Source organism: Notamacropus eugenii, chromosome 5 (assembly GCF_028372415.1).
Source record: "Notamacropus eugenii isolate mMacEug1 chromosome 5, mMacEug1.pri_v2, whole genome shotgun sequence".
Classification (NCBI taxonomy): Eukaryota; Metazoa; Chordata; class Mammalia; order Diprotodontia; family Macropodidae; genus Notamacropus; species Notamacropus eugenii.
The window spans coordinates 94,482,634-94,506,009 of record NC_092876.1 but is presented as its reverse complement, the minus strand read 5'-3'; the positions used below and the strand labels follow the sequence as shown (position 1 = coordinate 94,506,009).

Genomic DNA, 23,376 nt, shown 5'->3' with positions numbered 1-23,376 from the left:
GGAAACATGCAATGAAAATTTCAATAATGCTACCACTTCATTAAATTTGTCATTTGTGCTAATTAGAGCCTGAAGCCTCTACTTGCCCCTATGCTAAAGAATACTTCAATTTTGTGTCCAAGGTAAAGAAGTTTGCATTGATTCCCAAGTACCTTTCCCAGGCCTCAGAATGACTAACCTAAAGCATTTCATAATGTCATCTATAGGCTGGTCATTAGGAAATGCAAAAAACCAGACTAAATCATATCTATTCAGGTAATGGAAATGCATTGGGTCTTACATGTGTCTGTAAGGAAGGCTGCAGCACATAATGTTCTTGCTTTGGAATCATTCTTATAATACTCAAAAGGTTTCAGTGATTTTCTCCTACTTTTTCTTCATGAACCATTGTCACTACCTAGAAGAGTTTACCATATCAGTCAATGAGTGCTCTGTACAGTTAAATTGATCTTTTTAGATAACTTCACTTTTCTTCCTCACTGTAATAATTTGCATTTGTGTCAAAGTAACTTCATTTTTGAGAGTTTCCATTTTCTCTTACACTGACCTCATTTGAAAACATTTAGACTATGGAATTATTCCTCTGTGTCTTTGTGGATTTTGATATGAAATCCAAGGACAGTCTGAAGTCCCCCAATTTAAGGGTTAATCTAGTATATGGTGTTCTCGGATATACACATTCAATAATAAGCCAGAATATGTACAGTAGTATCAAAAGGAGGGTTGTTTCCTTATATTATTTTTCTAGGTACCATTGACTTCTATGGCTTTATTAATAGGAAAGAAGTCTCCTCAATGATGTTACAACTACATTCCAACCACACATCATTACCTCCTGCCTCTTTCTTCCTCATGGGTATCCCAGGACTCAAGGAGACTCACCTCTGGCTAGCAGCCCTCCTCAGTGCCATGTATACAATGGTCCTTGTGGGGAATAGCCTCATCATGACTGTGATCTGGGTGGACCCTGAACTGCATGAGCCCATGTATTATTTCCTGTGTGTCTTGGCTGGTGTGGACATCATCATGGCAACATCTGTGGTTCCCAAGATGTTGAGTGTCTTTTGGTCAGGCAGTGGCATCATTGGCTTCACTGCCTGCTTCACTCAGATGTATATTGTCCATACTGCCACAATCGTGGAATCAGGGCTTCTGCTAGCCATGGCTTTTGACCGCTATGTGGCCATCTGCAAACCCTTGCATTATAATACCATCCTTACACCACGGAAAGTTCTGGGCATCAGTGTGGCTATAATGACAAGAGGTACCATTAGTATGATCCCACTGAGCTGGATGGTGAGCCATTTACCATATTGTGGCTCACATGCAGTCCCTCATTCCTATTGTGAGCACATGGCTGTGGCTAGTTTGGCATGTGCTGATCACACACTTAGTAATCTTTATACACTGATAGGATCCTCTGCTGTTGTAAGCATTGATGTGACATTCATCATGGCCTCTTACAGTCTAATTCTTCAGGCAGTATTTAATCTTTCCTCTAAGAATGCTAGACACAAGGCACTTAGTACATGTAGTTCACATGTAGGGGTCATGACACTTTTCTATCTACCTGGAATGATATCTGTCTATGTGGATAGGTGGGGTCAGGATATGGTTCCTGTGCATACTCAGGTTCTGCTGGCTGACTTATACCTTATCATTCCACCCACTCTGAATCCCCTCATCTATGGACTGAGATCTAAGAAGATATGGCAGGGGGTATGGAACACAATGACCACCAGCCTCCTGTGTCACCACTGTGTGAACTCCAAAAAGGAAAGAAGAGTTAAGCAAGAGTTTTTATGGGTGACATAAGATCTACATGTGAGATTTGACCATGAGGTAAGTAGAAATATTAAAATTATGTCATTCCTGATATAAAAAGTTTTCACTAGAACTCACTTGGTCTTTGTATAGTCAGTATAGATTCAGGGTTGCTCAAAGGCTTCATCTCATTTCCTAACATAGTTCCTGAAATTTCAACATAAAATATGAATGAAAAAATCATTTATTAAGCATCTATTGTGTCAGTCACTGTTAAGTGCTGTAATATACAAATACACAAGAACAGAAATCCCTGCCCTCAGGGAGCTAACATTCTAATGTAAGGGGAAACTGGGACTGGTCAAGGAGCCTACTTCTTATAAGTGTGATTAGTCTGCTCTGTTGACGTCACCTCATGTCAACTTCGGAGCAGGCATAGATACTATTTTTGGTCTCCTCATGTAAAAGAGGAGGAGCTTTTCGTTTGGAAGCTGAGCCAATAATGAGTTTACTGACATAAAACATTAGCCAAATGATTGAGAACTCTTTCTTGCTTGGATACATTTGGATGAGAAGTACTGTAAGCATCTGGGGTATAGAGAGAGGCCTTCAGCTTTTATCTCCCCTCTCATGTTGCCTCTATGTAGATGCTGTGCAGATAGCTCTGCTATCGCTTCTGTCTGTTTTACTCCATTTTTTGTTATTCTTAGGTGAAGTATTGGACTAAGCTGTGGTTCTGAGAGGCTTGAAAAGTCAGAAAACTCATCTGCTAAGGGTGTGTGAAGTGAAATCCATGTTAGATTTAACATACAACTCAACCTGATCAGGATTGAAGTGACCTGCTTATGACAGCATTGAAGTGGATCAAAGGTGGCCAAGAGGGAATTGTGGACTCTCCTGTCTGCTCTACCACAATAAAAAATACTGTAAATATTATGTAAAAACTGTTATAAAGTCAGTCCACTCTCCCTAGGGATTGAAGTGGTATGGGAGAAGTATATTCTTTCAGGTATTAGGGGGAAATATGTGTATGCTTCTATTCTTCTTATGTCTTTTCAGTAAATATCACTTTGCAAAAAAAAAAAAACTAATTGAAGTTAGTTGATTTCTTGAAATTGAGGTGTTAAACACTTGCACCTGATATTGGAGCAAACATTGGAATAAGAGCTTGAGCGATTATCATTAGAGAAGAATTACTCAATCCTGCACCACAGCCCTACTGATAATGGGAGAAAGGATACGTAGCCTTACCAAGGACATGACCAGCCAATGAAAGTGGACATTGAGATAAGGATTCTTAGAATTCATAAAGTGTATGCTGTTTCACATTTAGGGTATCCAGGAAAAGAGGAAGTCACATGGATATCAAATGGAGACAAAAAGCAATGGTAGCTTTGACTTGCAGGAAGAGTTAGAGAATGAGAGTCAGAGTTAGGGCTGCTGAGATTTAGTGAGCTATCCCTAAACAGTATGGCCTCAGGATGGGATTTCAGATTGAGAGAGTGCATATCAGGAGGCAAGAGCAATGTGCCAGGAAGCCATCATGGTTAGATGGCTGTAAATGGGACGGTGTAGTAAGTGCATGCTTAAGTTACTACTTTACAGTATAATTACATATCTGATGACAATATATCCCCCTTTTCATATTTCTCTTTCATAGTTCTTCCAATAGTTATTTTTAACAGGGTTTTATTGATGCCTTTTATTTTTTTTTGCATCTTTATAATTTTCCTCAGTATCCTTCTCCTTACCCTTCTGCAAGAGCTATCCCACAAAATAAATGGCATTTTAAAGTAAAAAAAGAAGAAAAAATCAGCACAACCAATTAACACTGAAAAAAAAATGGAAACACATGCAATGCACAACACTTGTGGAACACTCTTCCCCCATTTCCATGAAGAGGCATATTGCGAGCATGATATCATTTCTGTCGTCGTGCTTTAATCTTCATTATTTTCATCATTTTTTCTATGCTCATGTGTGATTGTGTATGGAGCATGAGTTTGTTGTTCTTTCCATTTACATTGCTGTACTTATTGTGTATATATTTTCTTGGCTCTGGTTACTTCACTTTGTATCCGTTCATTTATATCCTTCAATGTTTCTTGGTGTTCCTTCTATTCATATCTTTTACAGCAGACTTATATTCAATGACATTCATACATCCCAATTTGTGTAGCATTCCTCAGTCAATGGCATCTACTAATTCCCCATTTCTTTGCCATCACAGAAAGTGCTGTTAGAAGTATTTCTGTGTTTATGAGCACTTTCTTCTTTTCAGTTGAGTCCCTGGAGTATAAATACATCTTACTGTTTCTTCTTTGAGAATAAGCTTAGTGTATACTTTCACTACACTTAGTTTTGATTTTTTGCTGGTATTGTTTTTCTTTCTATTTACCTTGATATAATTGGGTATTGATTTTCTCATCGTGTTCAATATATCAACATTTAAGACTTCTTATGATACTGCGTATTCTTCGTAGACATAATTTTATGTAATGAAGGAATGCTTCCTTATATTTATGTAGTATGAGAAGTAACATGGTGTAGTGGATAGAGGACCTGAGTTCAAGTTTCTCCACCTACTGACTGTGTGACCTTAGACAAATCACTTAATGTCGTAGAGATTTGTCTAGAGCACTATAAGGTTAAGTGACAGAGAAGATACTGAAAAAAGAACATTTTCTACTAGAGGAAACCCTGTTTTAGTGAAAACACAGGTCTAGTCCCTAGCTCGCAATCTCATGTAGTCCAGTTTAGTTTGACATATATTCAGTTAGTGCATCAACAATTACTTATCAAGCACTTAGAATGTGTCAGGCACTGAACTAAACACCAGGAATACAAAGAAAGGCAAATCAGTCCCTGACTTCAAATAGTTTATATTCCAGTGAGGGAAAGAAAAATAAATATAACTAAGTGGCTACAAAATATATACAGAATAGATGAAAAGTAAGATCTTAAAGGAAAGCATTAACAACTGAGGAGGCAAGAAAAATCTTTTGCAGAAGGAAGATTTTGAGTTGAATTGTTACACAAGAAAGTGAAACCAGGAACTAGAGGAAGAGCATTTTGGGTATTGGGGATCACCTATGCAAAGTAATTGGTGACAAGAGATAGAATGTCTTGTATGTGGAAAGGCAAGTAGGCTGATAAAATGCCAAGTGTAAAAAACTGGAAACTCAAGAAACAGCCATGTTGCAAAGAGCTTTAAAGGCAAATAGGAATTTATATAACTGATCCTAGACATAATGAGGAACCACTGGAATTTATTGAGTAGAGGGATGACAAGATCAGATCTACACTTAAGGAAGATCATTTTGGCAGTTAAATGAATGACCTGGAGTGGAGAAAGACACAAGGTAGGGAATCCAATTAGAAGGCAATTGCAATATTACAGAGGTGATGAGGGCCTGAACTGAGGTGGTACTCATGAATGTAGAGAAAAGAACAAAAATGGGAAGGATTGTGAAGGTAGAAATGACAAGTGTCAACAGACTGTATGTGTAGAATGAGTGTGAATGAAAATTTGAAGATGTCATTATAAGCTTGGGTGGCTGAGAGGATGTTGTGCAGAGAGGGAGAGGGAAGAGAAAAGTTGATAAGAGATTTGGAGAAGGAATAGGGTAACAAATTCTCTTCTGGACCACTTCTATGTTTTTTGGAATGCTTGATCCATAGTTATTAAACTTGATTTCATCTAAGATCTTTTCATTTCTCAATTCTTTCTGCCTTTTCTTCTTAAAGAAAACTGATTCTCATGTGATGATAGTTTCCTTAGCCAGCCTCTCTAGCATTTTCCCTTATACCCCCTGACTCACTGGTCAAGATGATGAGGTGTAATATTCTTTGCTCCTCATTGCCATTTTTAGACTCCCTCTACAACCATCACTCAATAGCTTCTCCTTCTTTGTGGTTTACTCAATCCATATTTAAAATCTAATCAAGATGCTGTTATCTACTAATCCCAAGGGCATTCTTCTTTGCTTAACATGTTTTTTGCATGGGACACAGTTTTTCTCTCCCCATTTCTTGCTCTCAATGTACATATTGAGATACTTCTTCAAATACCCTAAATTACCAGTTCATCAATTTACCATGACCTATTTTTTCGCTCTGTGTCAGCCACAAAGAGTTGGTCATAGACTTGATTTTACCATTACCTACAAGAATTTCATTTCCTATGTTCATGAACTCTGAAATTTTCTTATCTGATTACAGTTTTTTTTTTTTATTTCACCTCTCCCTCTGCCTTGCAACCTTAAAACCGTTTTCTTTCTCTTTACCATGATCACCAATATTTCACCACCCCTCAGTTCTTTCCCTGGACATCACCTCATGCACTGGCTACACTTTTTCCCCTTCTCCATCTTTTCCCCTTAGTGAAAGAGTTCAGCTCTATATTGTCTTCTCTTCCATGTCTTCTCCCCTTATCCTGTTTCCAGTCTTGTCCTACCAAGTCTCGACTTTGGATTTCCATGAACACCTATTGCCTTTGATTTCATTTATATTAAATGAAGCAAGAAAAAAATCATAAAATCATATTGACTGAATTCACTCTACATTTGTTCATAATCTTAGTGGGCCCTCACTGCAGCATGGCAATTCTTTAACACAGCCTTAATTGATTCACTATCTCACTTCCCATAGTACCTTTTATATACTTTTAAATTCCTTCTCAAATTTCTCATCACTTCCCTTTCCTCTATCTTTTCAGCCAGAAACCATGGCCAATAGCTCTGGTTGTCCTTGAAGGCTGTATCCTCCTCATTCTTCTCTGGGCTGCCATCAAAAAGAAAATTATCCCCATATACTCCCAAAATATTTATAGTAACACTTTTTATGGTAGCCAAGAATTGGTACATATCCAACATTTTGGGAAGAGTTAAACATATTGTGGTACATGAGTATTATAGAACACTACTGAGCTCCAAGTAATTATGTATGTGATAAATACAGAGAAGCATGGAAAGATCTACATGAATTAATGCAGATTGAAGTAAGTGGAATCAAGGAAACAATATACACAGTAACTAAAATAATATAAATTAAAAAAATCAAAGCAAATGTAAAAGCAAACATAACAAAATGATAAAGATCAAGTGGAATTTGAATGAAGAAATATGAGGAGAAACCCCTAACCTGCCCCTTTGTGGAAGTGAGAGGTCAACAGCTATTACACGTTGCACATTTTCAGACATTGTCAATACATTCACCAGTTGTGCTACTTTTTCTTTCTCTCTTAACAATACTGTTTGTTTATAGAATGACTCTTGGAGAGGGAGAGGGATACATGGAGTACTGTAGTGATATAAGAAACATAAAATGTTAATAACATTTATATAGTTTTTAAAAATAGTCTTCTACAGACTTTGTTACTCACTTATCTACATAGCACTTTGTCTACTAGCCTTAGAATTTTCTACACTCTGGAAGTTCACTCCACTCATGGACTAATTCTCCCAGTGGAAGTACTCTCCACTCCAGAGACCTTGACTGCTGATGGACTTGTTTCTCCCAAAATCTCCAACTTCAGGAGAAGACCCAGTTTAACAGTATCGCCACCCTTCTCTAGGCTGTACTGATAACTCATTTCCATTACACTTTATCTACTAGAGGCTTATATATTATGGTCATGAGCATGGACAAGAAAAGTATACAGTTAATTGATCAAGGAATATGTTCTAGAAGGAAACTAGTTGTGTGACTGATTCCAGAAACACAGCAGGAACACTTAACACCTCCAACTCAGCATGGAAGCCTACAGTGGATAAGGCCAGAGGCCCAGACCCAAGGTGAGCCTGCAGTTCAGTCACCCTGAAGCTGTAGAGCCATCCAGTGGGCTAATAGAGGCTGCAACACTCTAGCAACTGTTTCTTGAAACTCCCAGATGCTACCAAGTCAAAAAAGAACTAAACTTGGGTGAGACCCAAACAGGATACCAGTAAGAAACTATCATCATGGATCACATCACTTTGGGAGAATTGAAAGCTTGCAGGTATGCAGCTTCAGCTGTGAAAACAGTAAAAAGACCTGAGAAGCCAGAGGCTCAGGCTAGCATCCCCTGACAAAATAAACAGAGGCCATGACTAATAAACTGGGGATTGCCTTTTCTCTTTCCCTCCATCCTACCCCTGCCTTTTAGCTGCTTTTTATGCATTACCTTCCCCTGTTAGAATATAAGCTCCTTGAGGACAGGGACTATCTATTTCTACCTGTATTTCTGCCCCCTGTGCTTAGCACAGTGCCTGGTACATAGTAAGATCTTAATAAATACTTGTTTATTATCTAACCGTTGACTTGTTCCTTGGGTGTTTTTCACTTCTCCCTCAATACTATTTCCCTTAGTGATCTAATGAACTCCTATAAATTCAATTATCTCTATACTGATGATTCCCAGACAGACTTATCTAGCTTCAATTTCTCTCCTGATCTCCTGTGTCACATCTCCAACTATTTGGCATCTTAAACTGATTTTCTGCTAACATTTTAAGCTCAACATATCCAGAACTGAACTTAATATTTTTTCTCAGAAGTTCTCCCCTCTTCCCTATTTACATAGTATCATTGAAGGCATCACCGTTCACCCAGTCACCGAGGCTCACAATCTAGTTATCCTTAGTGCTTCGCACATTTCTTAGAATATGATAAGCACATTAAAAATGTTTCCTAACAGGTTGAAAAGACACATTGAGTTTGATATGTTTACGAGACATCCATTTTGACACATCCAAAAACTATCTGGGGATGTGAGACTGTTTAGGTCAGGGGACAGGTTAGTGCTAGAGATATATCCTTAGTCTTTCTCCTGAGCTATGCAGTACAGATAGATATCCATGTAAAAGGATACCTGAACTATCTGCATAGAGGTGATTACTGTTGCAAAATTTGTTTGGTCATTCCTTAATTAATGAGCACCTACTTTCCAGTTCTATGTGACTATAAATTTGCTACTGTGAATCTTCTGTGTTTCACAAAAGGAGTTTCCTAGGACCCATTCTTTGCCTATTAACATTTTAATTAATTATTTTAATTAATTTAATATTAGGATTAGTTACTCTTTAAATGTTTGATAGAATTCACTTGTTAGTCTACCTGATGATAGTTCCTTTTTCTTAAGAAGTTCATTTATAGTCTGTTCAATTTCTTTTTTCTAAAGCAGATCTATTTAGATTTTTTTCTATTCTGTGAATGAGAGGAGTTTATTTTTGTAAATACTTTTTTATTTCATTTAAACTGTTAAATTTATTGGCATATGATTGAGCAAAATAATTCCTTACAATTGTTTTGGTTTCATCTTTGCTAGTGGTGTATCTACCCTTTTTATTTTTAATAGTAGCAATTTGGCTTTCTTCTTTATAAAAATCAAAATTTGCAATGGTTTATCTATTTTATAGTTTTTTCATAAAACTAACTCCTAGTTTTATTTACTAATTCAGTTTTTACACTCTATTTTATTAAATTCTCCTATAATTTTTAGGTTTTCCAATTTAGTATTTAATTGAGGATTTTTAATTTCTTCTTTTGCTAGTTTATTTTTTAATTGCATACCTAATTCATTGATCTGTGCTTTCTCTATTTTATTAATGTAAGCATTTAGATATATATATATTTTTTCCTCTGATGAATGCTTTTTCTATATCCCATAGGCTTTGATATGTTGTCTCATTATTGTCATTCTCTTTAATGAAATTATTATTATGATTTATTCTTTAAAATTAGATTGTTTAGTCTCCAATTAGTTTTTTTAATTAATTAATTTTTATTTTCAACATTTACTTCCACAAGATTTTGAGTCCCAAATTTTATCTCACTCTCTCCCCTTCATTCACCCCAGGACAGCATGCATTCTGATTGTCCCTTCCCCCAATCTGCCTTCCCTTCTATTTTCTTGTAGGGCAAGAGGGATTTCTATCCCCCATTGCCTGTATGTAATATTTCCTAGTTGCATGTAAAAACAAGTTTTAGCATTCATTTTTAAACTTTGAATTCTACCTTCTCTCCCTTCCTCCCTCCCCACCTATCTTCACTGAGAAGGCAAGCAATTTGAAATAGGTTGTATATGTGTAGTCATGCAAAACACTTCCATAACAGTCATGTTGTGAACAACTAACTATATTTCCTTCCATCTTATCCTGACCCCTATTTCTTCTATTCTCTCTTTTTGACCCTGTCCCTCCTCAAAAGTGTTTACTTCTAATTACCTCCTCCTCCCATTTGCCTTCTATTCTATCATCCCCCACTTTATCTCCACTTATCCCCTTCCCCCTACTTTCTTGCGGAGCAAGATAGATTTTCATACCAAATTGAGTGTGCATGATATTCCTTCTTTAAGCCAAATCCAATGAAAGTAAGGTTCATTCTTTCCCTCTCACCTCCCCCCTCAACCTCCATTGAAAAAGCTTTTTCTTGCCTCTTCTCTGTGAGAAATACTTCTCCCAATATATTCCTCTCTCACCCTTTAATTTGATTATTTTTAGATATCATCCCTTCATATTCAATTCACTCTGTGCCCTCTGTCTATATGTATATAATCCCTCCTAATACTGAGAAAAGTCTCAAGAGTTACAAATATTATCTTTCCATGTAGGAATGTAAACAGTTTGAATTTAGTAAATCCCTTCTGATTTCTCTTTCCTGTTTACTTTCTCATTCTTCTCTCGATTCTTGTGCTTGAAAGTCATATTTTCTCTTCAGCTCTGGTCTTTTCAACAAGAATGCTTAAAAGTCCTCTATTTCATTGAATGACCATTTTTCTCCTAAAGTATTATAATCAGTGTTTTCTGGGTATATGATTCTTGGTTTTAAATCCTAGTTCATTTGACCTCTGGAATATCATATTCCAAGGCCTCTGATACCTTCATGTAGAAATTGCTAGATCTTGTGTTATTTTGATTGTGTTTCCACAGTACTTAATTTGTTTCTTTCTGGCTGCTTCCAATATTTTCTCCTTGACCTGGGAGCTCTGGAATTTGGATACAATATTCCTAGGAGTTTTCCTTTTGGGATCTCTTTCAGGAGGCAATCAGTGAATTCTTTCAATATCTATTTTGCCTTCTGATTCTAGAATATCAGTGAATTTTCCTTGATAATTTCTTGAAAAATTATGTGTAGGCTCTTTTTTTTGATTATGGCTTTCAGATAGTCCAAGATCTTTTAAATTGTCTCTCTTGGATTTATTTTCCGAGTCAATTGTTTTTCCAATGAGATATTTCACATTGTCTGCTATTTTTTTCATTCTTTTGGTTTTATTTTATACTTTCTTGATTTTTCATAAAGTCATTAGATTCTATCTGCTCCATTCTAATCTTTAATGAACTGTTTTCTTCAGTGAGCTTTTGAACCTCCTTTTCCATTTGACCGATTCTGCTTTTTTAAGACTTTTTTCTCCTCATTGGCTTTTTCTTCTGTTTTGCCATTTTGGTTAGTCTGTATTTTAAGGTGTTATTTTCTTCAGCATTTAGAAAAATGGTCCCCTGTAGCAAGCAGTTGACTCAGTTTTCATTATTTTCTTGCATCACTCTGATTTCTCTTCCCAATGTTTCCTCTACTTCTCTTACTTGATTTTGAAAATCCTTTTTGAACTCTTCCGTGGCCTGAGACCAATTCATATTTTTCTTGGAGGCTTTGGATGTAGGAGTTTTGACTTTGCTATCTTCTTCTGTTTTGTCAACAAAGTGAGATTCTATAGTCTGATTCTTTTTCCAGTTTTTGCTTGCCATTTCCTTGACTTCTGAGCTCTTTAATGAGGTAGTTCTCTGCTTCCAGTGGGAATGGAGGTGTACTGTCAGCTGCTTGATCCCTCACAATCTGTGGACCTAGAGCTCCAAAAACAGCACCTGCTGCTGCCCCTGCTACTGTTGTGTTGCTGTGGCTCCTCTGCCTTCTCTGCTGCCCAGGAACTAGGGCTGAACCACTCTACTTTCTCAAATAGGTCTGACAGGTTTTCCCACTGACCTTCCAATTTGTCCTCAGCATTTTGGGGTCATGAATTCTGAAAACTGCCACATGTGCCAATGATTCAGTTCCCCCTAGGCCTGCTGAGGTCCTATCTGTGCTGGTGTGGCCCAAACCGGAGTGTACTCTGCTCCCAGCTCATGTGATAGAAGCCTCCCTTCAACCTTCCAGGCTGTCTTGTGCTAAAGATTTGTTTCACTCCATCATTTGTAGGTTTTGCAGCTCCAGAATTTGTTTACAGTCATTGTTACAGGCATTTGACTAGACTGGGGGGGGGAGCTCTAACAAGTCCCCACTTTTACTCCACCATCTTGGCTGTACCCTCTAATTAGATTTAATCTATAGTTCTATGGTCCTTTACTAAATATGATTTTATTGCATTATGATTTGAAAAGTATGCTTTAACATTTAGGCTTTTCTATATTTAACTATAAATTTTTTACTCTCTAACATACGGTCAGCCTCTATAAAGGTGCTGAGCAAAAGGCATATTCCCTTCTATTACTGTTCAATTTTTTCCAGATATCTATCATATCTAATTCATCACTTTTTAAAGGTACCACGAATTGCTGAGAAAAAAAAGGTGTATTCTGCTCCATTCCCATTCAGTCCTCTCCACATATCCACCATATCTAGCTTACGTAAAAATTTATTCACTTTCTTAACTTCTTTCTTATGTATTTTTTGGTTAGATTTATTTAGTTCTGAGAAAGGAAGATTAAAGTTCTCCATTATAACAGTACTATTATCTGTTTCCTTCTGTAATTCATTTAACTTTTCTTTTAAAAATTTAGATGTTATATGATTTGATGCATATAAGTTTAGTATTAATATTATCTATGGTACCTACATTGTCTGTAGTACCTTTTATCAAATTGTGGTTTCCGTCTTTATCTCAATTAAATTTATTTTAGCTTTAACTTTGCCTGGGATCATGATTGCTGCCTTTGCTGTGATATTTTTATCATCTGAAGGAAGAATAATACATTCTACTCCAAACCTCTATTTTAACTCTGTGCATATCTCTCATTTCTAAAAGATTTTTTTTCTCTTGTAAACAACATATTGGATTCTGATTTTTAATCCATTTAACTGCTTTCATTTTACAGATGAGTTCATTCCATTCATATTCAAAGCTATAATTGCTATTTGTGTATTTTCTTCCATTCTATTCTTCCTCACTTGTCCTTCTCAGCCTCTCTTTTTTGCCTTATCCCCTCCTCACACGTCTAGTTTGCTTCTAACCACTGTCTCCATAATCCACAGTTAAAAAAAAGAATATCATCCTTATCCTCTCCCCCTACCCTACTATTGCTTTTTCTACCTGCCCCTCTAGGAACCCCTCCTTTTTCCTCTCTTCCCACCATCCTAAATCTTAATCAACACACCCTAGATTACTCTAAATCTTTTAGTATATGCTGTATCTTTCTTTTTGTAATAGATATACTTGGGGTATATGTCTAGCAGTGGATCTCTGAGGAACTGGGTATAGATGTTTTAGTCAATTTCATAGCATATTTTCAAATTGCTTGCCAGAACAGCTGGAATAATTTGTAGTTTTATTGGCATTTTATTTTTCATAAGCCTGTCATGGGATCATAAATTGAAACCTGGAATGAACTTTAGAGTTTATAATCCCTTATTTTACAGAAGAAAGTGAGACCTAATAAATAAATAAAAAGAAAGTGAGACCTAATGAAGCTGTGACTTAACCTGTCTAGCAAAGACAGTAAATGTCTAATATGGGATTTAAACCCAGCTCTTCTAGCTCCTAATTCCAGAGTTATATCTATTATACCATGACACTCTCATCTTTTTTTTAAATTAACTTTACTGATTTTCTAGGTGTGTTGCAAAACCTCTGAGTAATAAGTTATTTTAAAAGGAGTGCTTTGTATACTTTCCATTGTATTAGCTTATGGTTTTAAATATATATTTTACAATCATATTTCAGAAAAAAATATATATACATACATATCAACATAAATGAACACTATATTTTATAGCTTTCTGTGTATCTCACAAAGTGCTCATTTAGTTTTTCTTTTTATTAATGAAATTTATTATCCAATAGTATATTACATATCATTACATTGATTATTTCCCTTATATTAAGGGTCATAGAATCATGAATTTAGGCTTTGAAGGAATTTCAAATGTCATCTAGTTCAACCCTTCCACTTTACAGATAAAGAAACTGGATCCTGGGGAAATCAAGCAACATCCTCCAAGGTCATACAAGTGTATCCTATGTCCCATTCACAAATCCTGCTTAGTTATGATAGATGTGTTAGATATATTTTTATTTACATTTTGTGTTAACATTCATTAATATATTAGTCTATTTCTCAAATTTATATTTGTGTATTTTGTGAATTTGAAATTTTTTTTACCTTTAGAAAGGTTGTCTTCTTATTTCATTTGTAAATATGTCTGGATCTGATATATTTTCACAGATCAAGTAGGAAAGTCCCCACTATAATATATCTGACAAGTGGTTATCCAGATTCTACTTCAAGACTTTCAAGAAAGGAGAACACATCAATTCTGGAGATAAGGAACCTGAATGAACCCATTTCAATTTGGGGCACCTATAATAGTGAGAGGTTCTCCTGCTATCAAAGCTAAATTGGCCTGTTTGCAATTTCCTCTCATTTGAACTGGTTCTGCCCTTTCAGGGCAAGTAGAACAAATCTAATTGCTCCTCCACATGACATCCCTTCAAACACTTAAAGACATATCCTTCATCTTCTCTTATCCAAGTTAACCATATCCAACTTCCTCAGACAACATGGATTGAAGGACCTTCAGTTTGACTTCCTGTTTTACTTCCTCTCAATACTTTCCAGCTTATTGATTTCCCTCCTAAATGCTGGTGCTCAGATCTGAACATGATTACTTCAGATGAGGTCTGACAAGGGTAGAGTACAGTCAAACTATCTCTTCCTTATTCCTATAATTCCCTGTTCTTGCTCATATTGAAACCCAGGATGAAACTAGCCTTTTTGATTCCTGTATTACACTGCTGACTCATTGATATTGATATCTACTAAAATCCACAGATTTCTTTTAGAACCATTGTTTAACCATGCCTCATCCATGGTTTTATTTTAAATATCTCTAGGAGAATAACGGGATGAATGCCAGGATGAAGGTATCTGTCCTAGCCATTCAGTGGCGTAGGACACAGAAATCTTTCTGTTGTCTCAGCTGCATCAATGCAACCATGTCCCAATGAGGCCTTAGGACAGAGGAGAGATGTTGTCAGTCAATAGAGCTCCCTCACTGGGCACACAAGGAGGACCTTGGGACCAGAAGGATATAAGTTTATTATTGGTGACTCTCACATGTGCCAAGGTGGAAGCCCCATCACCCCTTACCTTTACTTTAATGCTTAAAGCTCTTTTTACTTAATTTAATCAGTCCCAATGAGATCAGTCTAGGATCCCAGAGTTATGGGAACTTTGGGGCAGAGGGCCCCTTAGAGACCATCTAGTCCAACTTCTTCATTTTACAGATGAGGAATGGGGCCCAAAGCAGGAAGGTACTCCCCTAATGTCAATGACAGAGCTGGGACTAGAGCTCAGGTCTCTCCTATATGCCATGCCACATAAGTTTGTTTCTCAGCCAAGAGGGAGAGAAGGGGAACATGAGTGCAGGGGAAGTCCAACTTTTGGAAGCCATGGGTGATGTTTGGGTTCTAAGGGATGATAATTGGTCTTTTGGGGAATAAGAACAGACAGGAGAAGTGGGCAGGATGCCTTAGGGACAAAAGAAGGACAAAATACAAAGTAGGGGATCAGATCTGGGAAATATGTAAATGTCCCAGATTATCTCTCCTCCATTTTCCCTTCCTAACCTCTTCCTACCTGCTATGCCCCCTACCTAACCTCTTTCCCTTAGACCAGAGAGGAAAGTCTGTATCTGTGTCTTGGAGTGTCTGTGAGGGGCTGCTTTGGAGAACCTTTGAAGGTTACCCAAGAAAGTAGGTAGCTGGATTAATGGATAGAGCTAATGTGGATTCTTGGCTAAGAGATCCTCAGAGAGGAGAGTTGGGATCCCCAGTTGTTTTCTTATAGAAAGACCAGAATTCCAGGGAAAGGAGGGTGTGCTCCAGGGCAGAGAAAAAAAGGGCTTCTGATGCAGCAAGGAGGATTCAGGTTATAGAACCATGGGATCATCAGATCTTAAAAATGGAAGGAGGTCATAGATATCATGCTATCCATTCCCTCACATCACTTTATAAGATGCAATTTCTTTAAAAGCTAGAGTGATGCATTTAGTTATGGACTTATAGGATTTTAGAGACAGGAGGGACCTTTAGCCATGTAATGGAGGCAATTCCTAGATTGAGTTGGAAGTTGGATTAGCTAACCCTTGAGTAGCAATCATCCTGTTATTTTTTAAACACTTCTTGTCGGGGAAACTCAGTCTCTTTCTAGGCAATGCCTTACATTCTCAGACATCAATGGAACACAGACAAGCTGTGTAGATCCTAACCTATTTACACCTTCTTATCTGGTACAAATCTTCTCCATGTTTTCCCATAAATTTTGAATAGTGTATCAACTTTGAATATTGTAAACTTCTTTCAGTCTTTTAATATTAAGTGGGTGTCAGTATTGACCAAGGACTGTTTATCTGTTACCTTTCCCTTACAATATATGACTCATTCACCCTTCCCCCTTTTTCTGATCATTGCCCAATAACTATATATCATATCAGGAAGAGCTTCTTGTTGAACTGAAATCTCTCTTCTCTCACCCTTCCAAATGCTACCCTTGCCTACTAAACACAAGGCTGTCTTCTGTGCTACATAGAAAAATCTTGTTAATAGATTCTTCATCACCCCATCTTCAGAATTCTGTGTGTAAGAGATTGGACTTACTTTTCCAATTCCTCTTAATACCCTATACATTAGGAAGGTGGGTCCTAGTTATTAGGATCCCAAGATCTTGGAACAAGTTTTCTAAGAGGTTTGAGACTTTAAAGAAGACAATCAGTATTTCTTGACTTTTCTTTTTTAAAAAAAAGATTCCATTTAGACACCATGTCCTCCACAGCTTTTATTCATCTGAGTACTTCTTATATGACAATACTGTCTATGAAATAAAACACTGAGAAATGTCCAATTGGGTGAGTAAAAAGATAGAGTGGCCATAATGTTAGCACACATTAAGTGAAAACAGTTTGGAAAAAGAGATTCATGGAAAATATGAGGTTTGGAAAGCAATTCGGGAAAAAAGAAATTTTCTATTTTGAGTCAAGACCCTTATCTGATCTACTTTAACATGTGTCAAATGAAGCAATTGAATCCTAAGTATATGCAGTGACTTGTCGTGATATACCCAGCTAGTATGTAGCTGGCAGAGGACTTAAAGCTAGAAATTTAGATCTCCTAGTTAAGTTTCCTTTCTGCTGATCAATACTACCTTCCCTCAGACTCACCAGTAATTTGAAAGCTTACTCATAAGAGCATTTTTTTTCCTTCTTTGAGGGTAGGTGCTAAGGTTCCTAGCAGGCAGAAACTACAACCAGTTCCTAATCTCTTACCACATACAAAGTTGACACTATTGTGATATTGTCAGTGCAGTTACTGCTCTGTGGAGGAGTGATTTTGATAGAATCAGTTAGAAGAGAGATCAGCTATTACTTTTTTTTTAATTGTCATCTTGTTTCAGTTGTGTTCAACTCTCCATGACCCTAGTTCAGATTTTCTTGGCAAAGATATTGGAGTGGTTGCCATTTCCTTCTTCAGATCATTTTCCAGATGAGGAACTGAGGCAAACAGGGTTAAGTGACTTGCTCAGGGTCATATGGTTAGCATGTCTGACTCATAACCAAATCTATAACCTATGCAACATGCTTGAGGAGTCATCATTCACCTTTGGCTTGAAGATCTGCAGTGAGGGGGAACCCAGCTCCTCTTGAAGCAACCCTTTCAACTTTGATATAGCTGTTATCATAGAAAAGTATTTTTTTCCTATTGAGCCCATGTCTGTTTTCCTTTAACCTCTTCTCATCCCCAGTTCTCTCTGGACCTCATGGAATAACTCATTGAGGTGAGCTGGAGGCGAGTGATTGTAGGTATTTATTCTGTACCCAGATTAATGGCTAGGGTATGTCACAATGCCCTTTGTTGCTTTTTTATGTAGTCCTTGCCTTTTGGTATTTTTCCAAGAAAGGGATGATGGAAGAAGTTCATGACAATAGGTCTGAAAGTTTAAACAGAAGTTTCTAAGGAAGTAAAGAAGGCAGTATATGGGGTGGGCAGGGGAGAGCAGTGCAGTGACTGCAATGTCCTTGATTAGACAATATTTCTCCTTGTTTGAGCTTGTTTGGTGGTGTAGTGTGGAATCAACCTAAGTCAGACAGATTTGAATTCAAATCATTCATCAGCTTCTTCCTAGCTGTGTGACCCTGAGTCATTCACATAACCTCTGCTTCAGCTTCCTCATCTGAAAAATGGGGATCATGTACCTTCCAGGGTTATAGTGAAGATCAAAGGAGTTAATATTTGGAAAGCACTTCAGAAACTTTAAAGTGCTTTAAAATGCTATTTACTATTTTTATTATTATTGCTTTCCTTACCATATCCAGTGAATCGTTTCTAGACATTTTTAGTTATCCTAACTTTTGTTAAAAATTCTCCTTGCCTCCTTATGATTAAGGAGAAATTCATTGATCAGTCACCTCCCAGAGTCCTACAATACAATAGGCACCATTCCATAGCACTAGTGCCTTGTTAACATGACCCCTATTGAGGAAGAAGGAGAGCAGAGTGATGAATGCTCATAAGCATGGCTCAAGCTGCTTCCTAGGATTTATCTACCAAGTCCTAGATAGTTTTCTATCTGCTCTGATGGAGGGAGGGCCTTCACTTACCAACAGCACTCCATCCTGCCAGGTTTTTTATATTTGTTTTATGATCATTACCACAACTTGCATGAAGCACTTTGAGATTTGCAATGTCCTTTACATGCATTATCTTACTTAATCATCATGATGCTCTGTGAGATATACTATAAACTATAAGCATGTATTCCCATTTCACAGATAAGACAACTGTGGCTCAGACAGATTAATAAATTTGCCCATTATCACACAGCTATATAGGTATCAGAGGCCAGATTTCAATGAATCAATACCTCTCCTCATTTTAAGTTCAAACCCCTGTCTGAAAAAGAAGTGAGAATAGATTTACAAGAAATGGTAAAGAATAAGCTGTTATATGTTGCCATTTTCCTCATCTGTAAAATGAGGGTGTGGGTCTTATATGGGTAGGCCACAGTTGTGAAAAAAATCTAGGAATCTTAGTGGACTTCAAGTTCAATATTCTTCAAAAGTCTGAAGTAGCTACTTCAGATAGCATTGATAGAATCAAGTCATCCATAAGGATCATATACTTTCCTCATGAAAGGCAACAGAAGGATATTGTACAAAGCAAAGTCATTCTTTGAAATATAGGGTACAAGTCTAAAAAAGACTTTATTTTGTCCATAATTCCAAGCCAAGTTAGAGAAAAGTATGCATTTGCAAATAGGGAAGGGTGCTTTTATGGTGCAAGTGGACTTCTGAACATGAGGCATTTCCCAACTGTACTTAAAATATATAGCAACCATTTGTCATTCTGAGTTCAAACTGAGTCAGCTACTAGTCTTGGGAGACAGTTTATTGGGTTCTGTAGAGGAACAGTGAGTACAGACTACTTAGGGTGCTAGTTAATCATTGGATTTAAGTTCCGAGAAAGTGTGACCTCTGTCTCTGGTTTTCTTCCATTAGATCTGGGGCCAAGGAAGGCAAAAAATAGAGAATGAACATGACTGCCTATCTATATTGAAATATAGTTTTATTGTGAAATGTAGCTATTTATTTTTATTGTGAAATGTAGTTACTTATTTCAAGAGCAGGAAAATCTGTGACACCATAGGTATTGAAGTCTGGGAATTGCAATTTTTAGAAAGTGTATTGAAAAACTAAAGCCTGTATCAAGAATTTCAAGCTGTGTGGGGAACTAGGAAAGTTTATCTTGAAGAAGGAAATATTTATAATGGATAGTAAAATTATTTTTAAATATATGGAGGAATGTCATATGATAAATTAGCTAAGCCAAACAACAAAAGCCGGACTGGTGAATATTAGATGCAAAGAGTCAGATTTCAGTTTCTTTTAAAAATCAAAGTTGATAAAGTTGACAACTCTTCATCATTAGAATGTGTTGTTTTGTAAGGTCCTAACTTTCCCATCTTTGGAAGTCTTGAAACAGGGTCTGGTATTATCACTTGTCAGTGATTCTATAAAGAGGATTTCTCTTTGGATACAAGCTCCATCATATGATCTCCTGGAGTCTTTCCATCTCTGAGACCTTATCATTACCAGCTCTTTCAGGTTGTTCCCATAACACAACTGATAGGTTTTTCTGCCCCATTCCCCCCCAAAACCTCACACATTTGGTAATCCTTTGTTTTAAGGTTAGCTCACTATTAATCCCTTGACCACTACTATCTAAATCTTTGTCAGGGTTAATATGTCATTGTCTCTTTAGAGTAACATGACTTTATGAAAAGAAATCTTCAAGAAAATATTTGTTACAAGTCACTTGGTTCCAGTGATTTAATCTCCATTTTCTTTTTATGTTGATGCTAATGGTAACCTCAGATAATTCTTACAGTCAAAGGAATATGAAGGGAAAATTGTGGAAACCTTTATGTAACCTCTTTTCACAGATAAAAATCCTCTAGCACTTTGACTAATATCTATCTTATTCATAAAAAAATGGCTGAAGGAGCAACTTTGAGAGCTACAGACTAGTGAGTATCATGTCCTTCTGGACAAGTTGATAGGACATATAATGTAATGAGGGGTAGGATCATTGTGTTCTAATGCATATGATAGGAAACTCCTTAGGAATTATCTATTAAGTTATAAAAGGTCATTGTGTTCCATGTGAGTGGAAGGAGTTCCCTGTTCTGATAAAATCATAGTTCCTTCATCAATTTCCATATATGACATATAGTTTCTGTCAGGAAATCATGACTAACTAATCTACTTGATTTCAATATAATTTTGTTAAATGGATCATAGGAAATTGGAGGTAGCCTTTGTATTTTTTAAAAAGCCTTGATCAAGGTTAAATATTTTAATTTTCTTTTTGCATGTGAAATCATTATGAAACCATATGGAATATTTGAGGTGTGTTTCTTGTGTCTTCTGAGGATAAAAATTTGTCAACCATGTACCTATTTCTATCCATGCAATAGTTTAAGTCCCTCAGGATGTTTTACATCACTTTAAACTTTAAAAAAAACCAGCTTGTGGTACACTGCATACAAGAACATCTCCAAGTTTTCCAAGTAATGTAGTCAAGCCAACTCTAGTATTTTCTGAGAACTCAGAGTGAAGAGATATACTGGAATAGTGAAAAGTTGGTCAATAGCCTTCCTTTCATATAGACATGTGTTAGTCAGTACATGGATCAAATAATATTCCAAATGATGCTTAAAATTGTTAAGTGTGAACTCTTAAAGTGCCTGTGACTCTAATGCTATTTACATAGGTAGACAAAATTTCTTCCCTGGGGTTTCCCTATATTATTGAAATTTTAGGTCGTCTGTATCTGGCCACCAATGTCTTCTAAAATGTGTCACTTATTATGCTGGATGATGAGAATACAAATTCAAAAAGAACAAGAGTAACTGTTCTCAAGGAAGTTCAGTAGAACCCAGTAAGGTGAGGAAAATGACCTATATACGGATTAGTAAATATTTATGTATATGCTAATCAAGTTACCTAACAGATGAGGCAAAATCAATTGTTTTGTAAGATTAGCAAGCTAGACATTCACTAAGTGGGAAACAACAATTACAGAGATTTCTGCTGTTGGGGTGAGCATTCACTCCCTTTCCTTTTCCTTCTCTCAACTTTATGAAAACCTTGGAGAGGGGAATTAGGAAACAGGAAACTAGACAGATAAATTTGGCTTCTTCTCTAATTTAATTCTGCTCCACTCAGATAAAAATGGCTATTACTAAAAAGTCTCATTTTTTTTTCAAAACTACCTTTTCTTGATTCCTGCCCTGCCCCACTGTGTTATTTTGCTGCCTCTAATCCACAACAGAAGCAAGAATCCCACCTGAAATTTTCTAATCTTGATTATCTCTGTGCCTTTACACAGAGGACTGAGGAGAATTGAGGGGGTGCCAGAAAGGAATCCCAACACAAAGATATCATCCCCCATTTGACTGAAAGTACACCATTAGTTTAATTTAAGCATCTTTAAGAGTGATCTCATAAGATGCTGATAATTAGGGAGGGATATAGATAGACTTAAAACTGTAAGAAACTTTAGAGATAATCTCTCTAAATTTTTTATTTTATAGTTGTTGAAAATAAAATCCAGCAAGTAATTTGTTCAAGAGATACACAAGTAGGAAGCAAGCAGCAGAGGAAATATTTGAAACTAAGTCATTTGATTTCAACACAGAACTTTTTCCACTATGCTGTTGGGCACACATATCCCTTTGCCAGTCAATTAGCAAACATTTATTAAGTGCTTCCTATGGGCCAGACTCTATGCGAAGTTCTGGAAATATAAAGAAAAAACATGATTTATGTCCCTGAAAAGCTCATATTATATAGAAGGACTAAACATGCCAAAATTATATATTTTCTAGGCAAAAGTAATCCCAGGGGGAAAACATGGAGGAAAGAAGTTGAGGCAAAGAGGCCATGTGAAAGGCCTCTGAGAGAAGGAAGTGAGCAAGAAAATTATTCCTGGTCTGCAGGATAGGGGGTGAAAAAGAAAAGAGATGAAAGATGGAGTGTTATATTTGATGAACAGCAAATAAGTAAGGGGAGTTATATCATAAAGCACATGGGGAATAATACAATGAAAGAAGACTATAATGGCACGAAGAGATAAGATTATGAAGTTTTAAATTCCAAACAGAGGATTTTAAAATTGATGTAGGAGGTAATAGGGATCCACTGGTATTTATTGAATTGAATTGGTGACATGGTCAAACCTATCCTTGAGTAAAATCACTTGGCAGCCATGTGGAGGATAGTTGTGAAGGGAGAAAGACTTGACAGAGAGACCAATTAGAAGACTATTACAGTAGTTCAGGAAAGAGGTGCTAATGGCCTGAACTAGGATGACATATTGTGAGTGGACAGTAGGTGACATATAAGAAAAATTCTGTGATGGTGAAAATGATAAGATTTGGCAATTACTTGAATACATGGAGAGAGAAGAATTAAAGATGATATTGAGGTTTGACACTTGGGTGACTTTTAATGATGGAACGCTCAACAGTAATAGAGAAGTTAGGAATGCAGAGAGGGTTTGGGAAGAAAGATAAGGAGTTCTGTTTTGGATATGTAGAGTTTGAGGTGTCAATGATTCATTCAGTTCAAGAAACTGAATTAATAATTGGTGATGTGGGCCTGGGGCTCTGGAAAGACAATAAAGGTAGGGACATAAATCTGGGGAATTGTATGCATATATGTGTGTGTGTATGTGTATGTGTGTGAATGTGTATATGTATGTATACACATATATGTACATACATGTAAATATATACTGATAACATCTATATCATATTCATGGTCTAATCAGCTATGAATTATCAAATGAGCTACTATAAGGGAAAAGAG

At 36.6% G+C, this 23,376-nt stretch overlaps 1 protein-coding gene across 1 annotated transcript; it reads left to right on the top strand.

The window, feature by feature from the left end:
- On the top strand, positions 1-2,720 carry LOC140508842 (olfactory receptor 52I1-like). Its single transcript, XM_072616723.1, has 2 exons — positions 1-1,842; positions 2,475-2,720. Exon 1 carries the CDS (start codon positions 796-798, stop codon positions 1,813-1,815), a length of 1,020 nt encoding a protein of 339 aa, XP_072472824.1. The 5' UTR covers positions 1-795; the 3' UTR covers positions 1,816-1,842; positions 2,475-2,720.
- Positions 2,721-23,376: the final 20,656 nt, after the last annotated feature.

Bases quoted from the DNA above. Each gene is read 5' to 3' on its own strand.
- LOC140508842 (XM_072616723.1), top strand. From the start codon at position 796: ATGATGTTACAACTACATTCCAACCACACATCATTACCTCCTGCCTCT.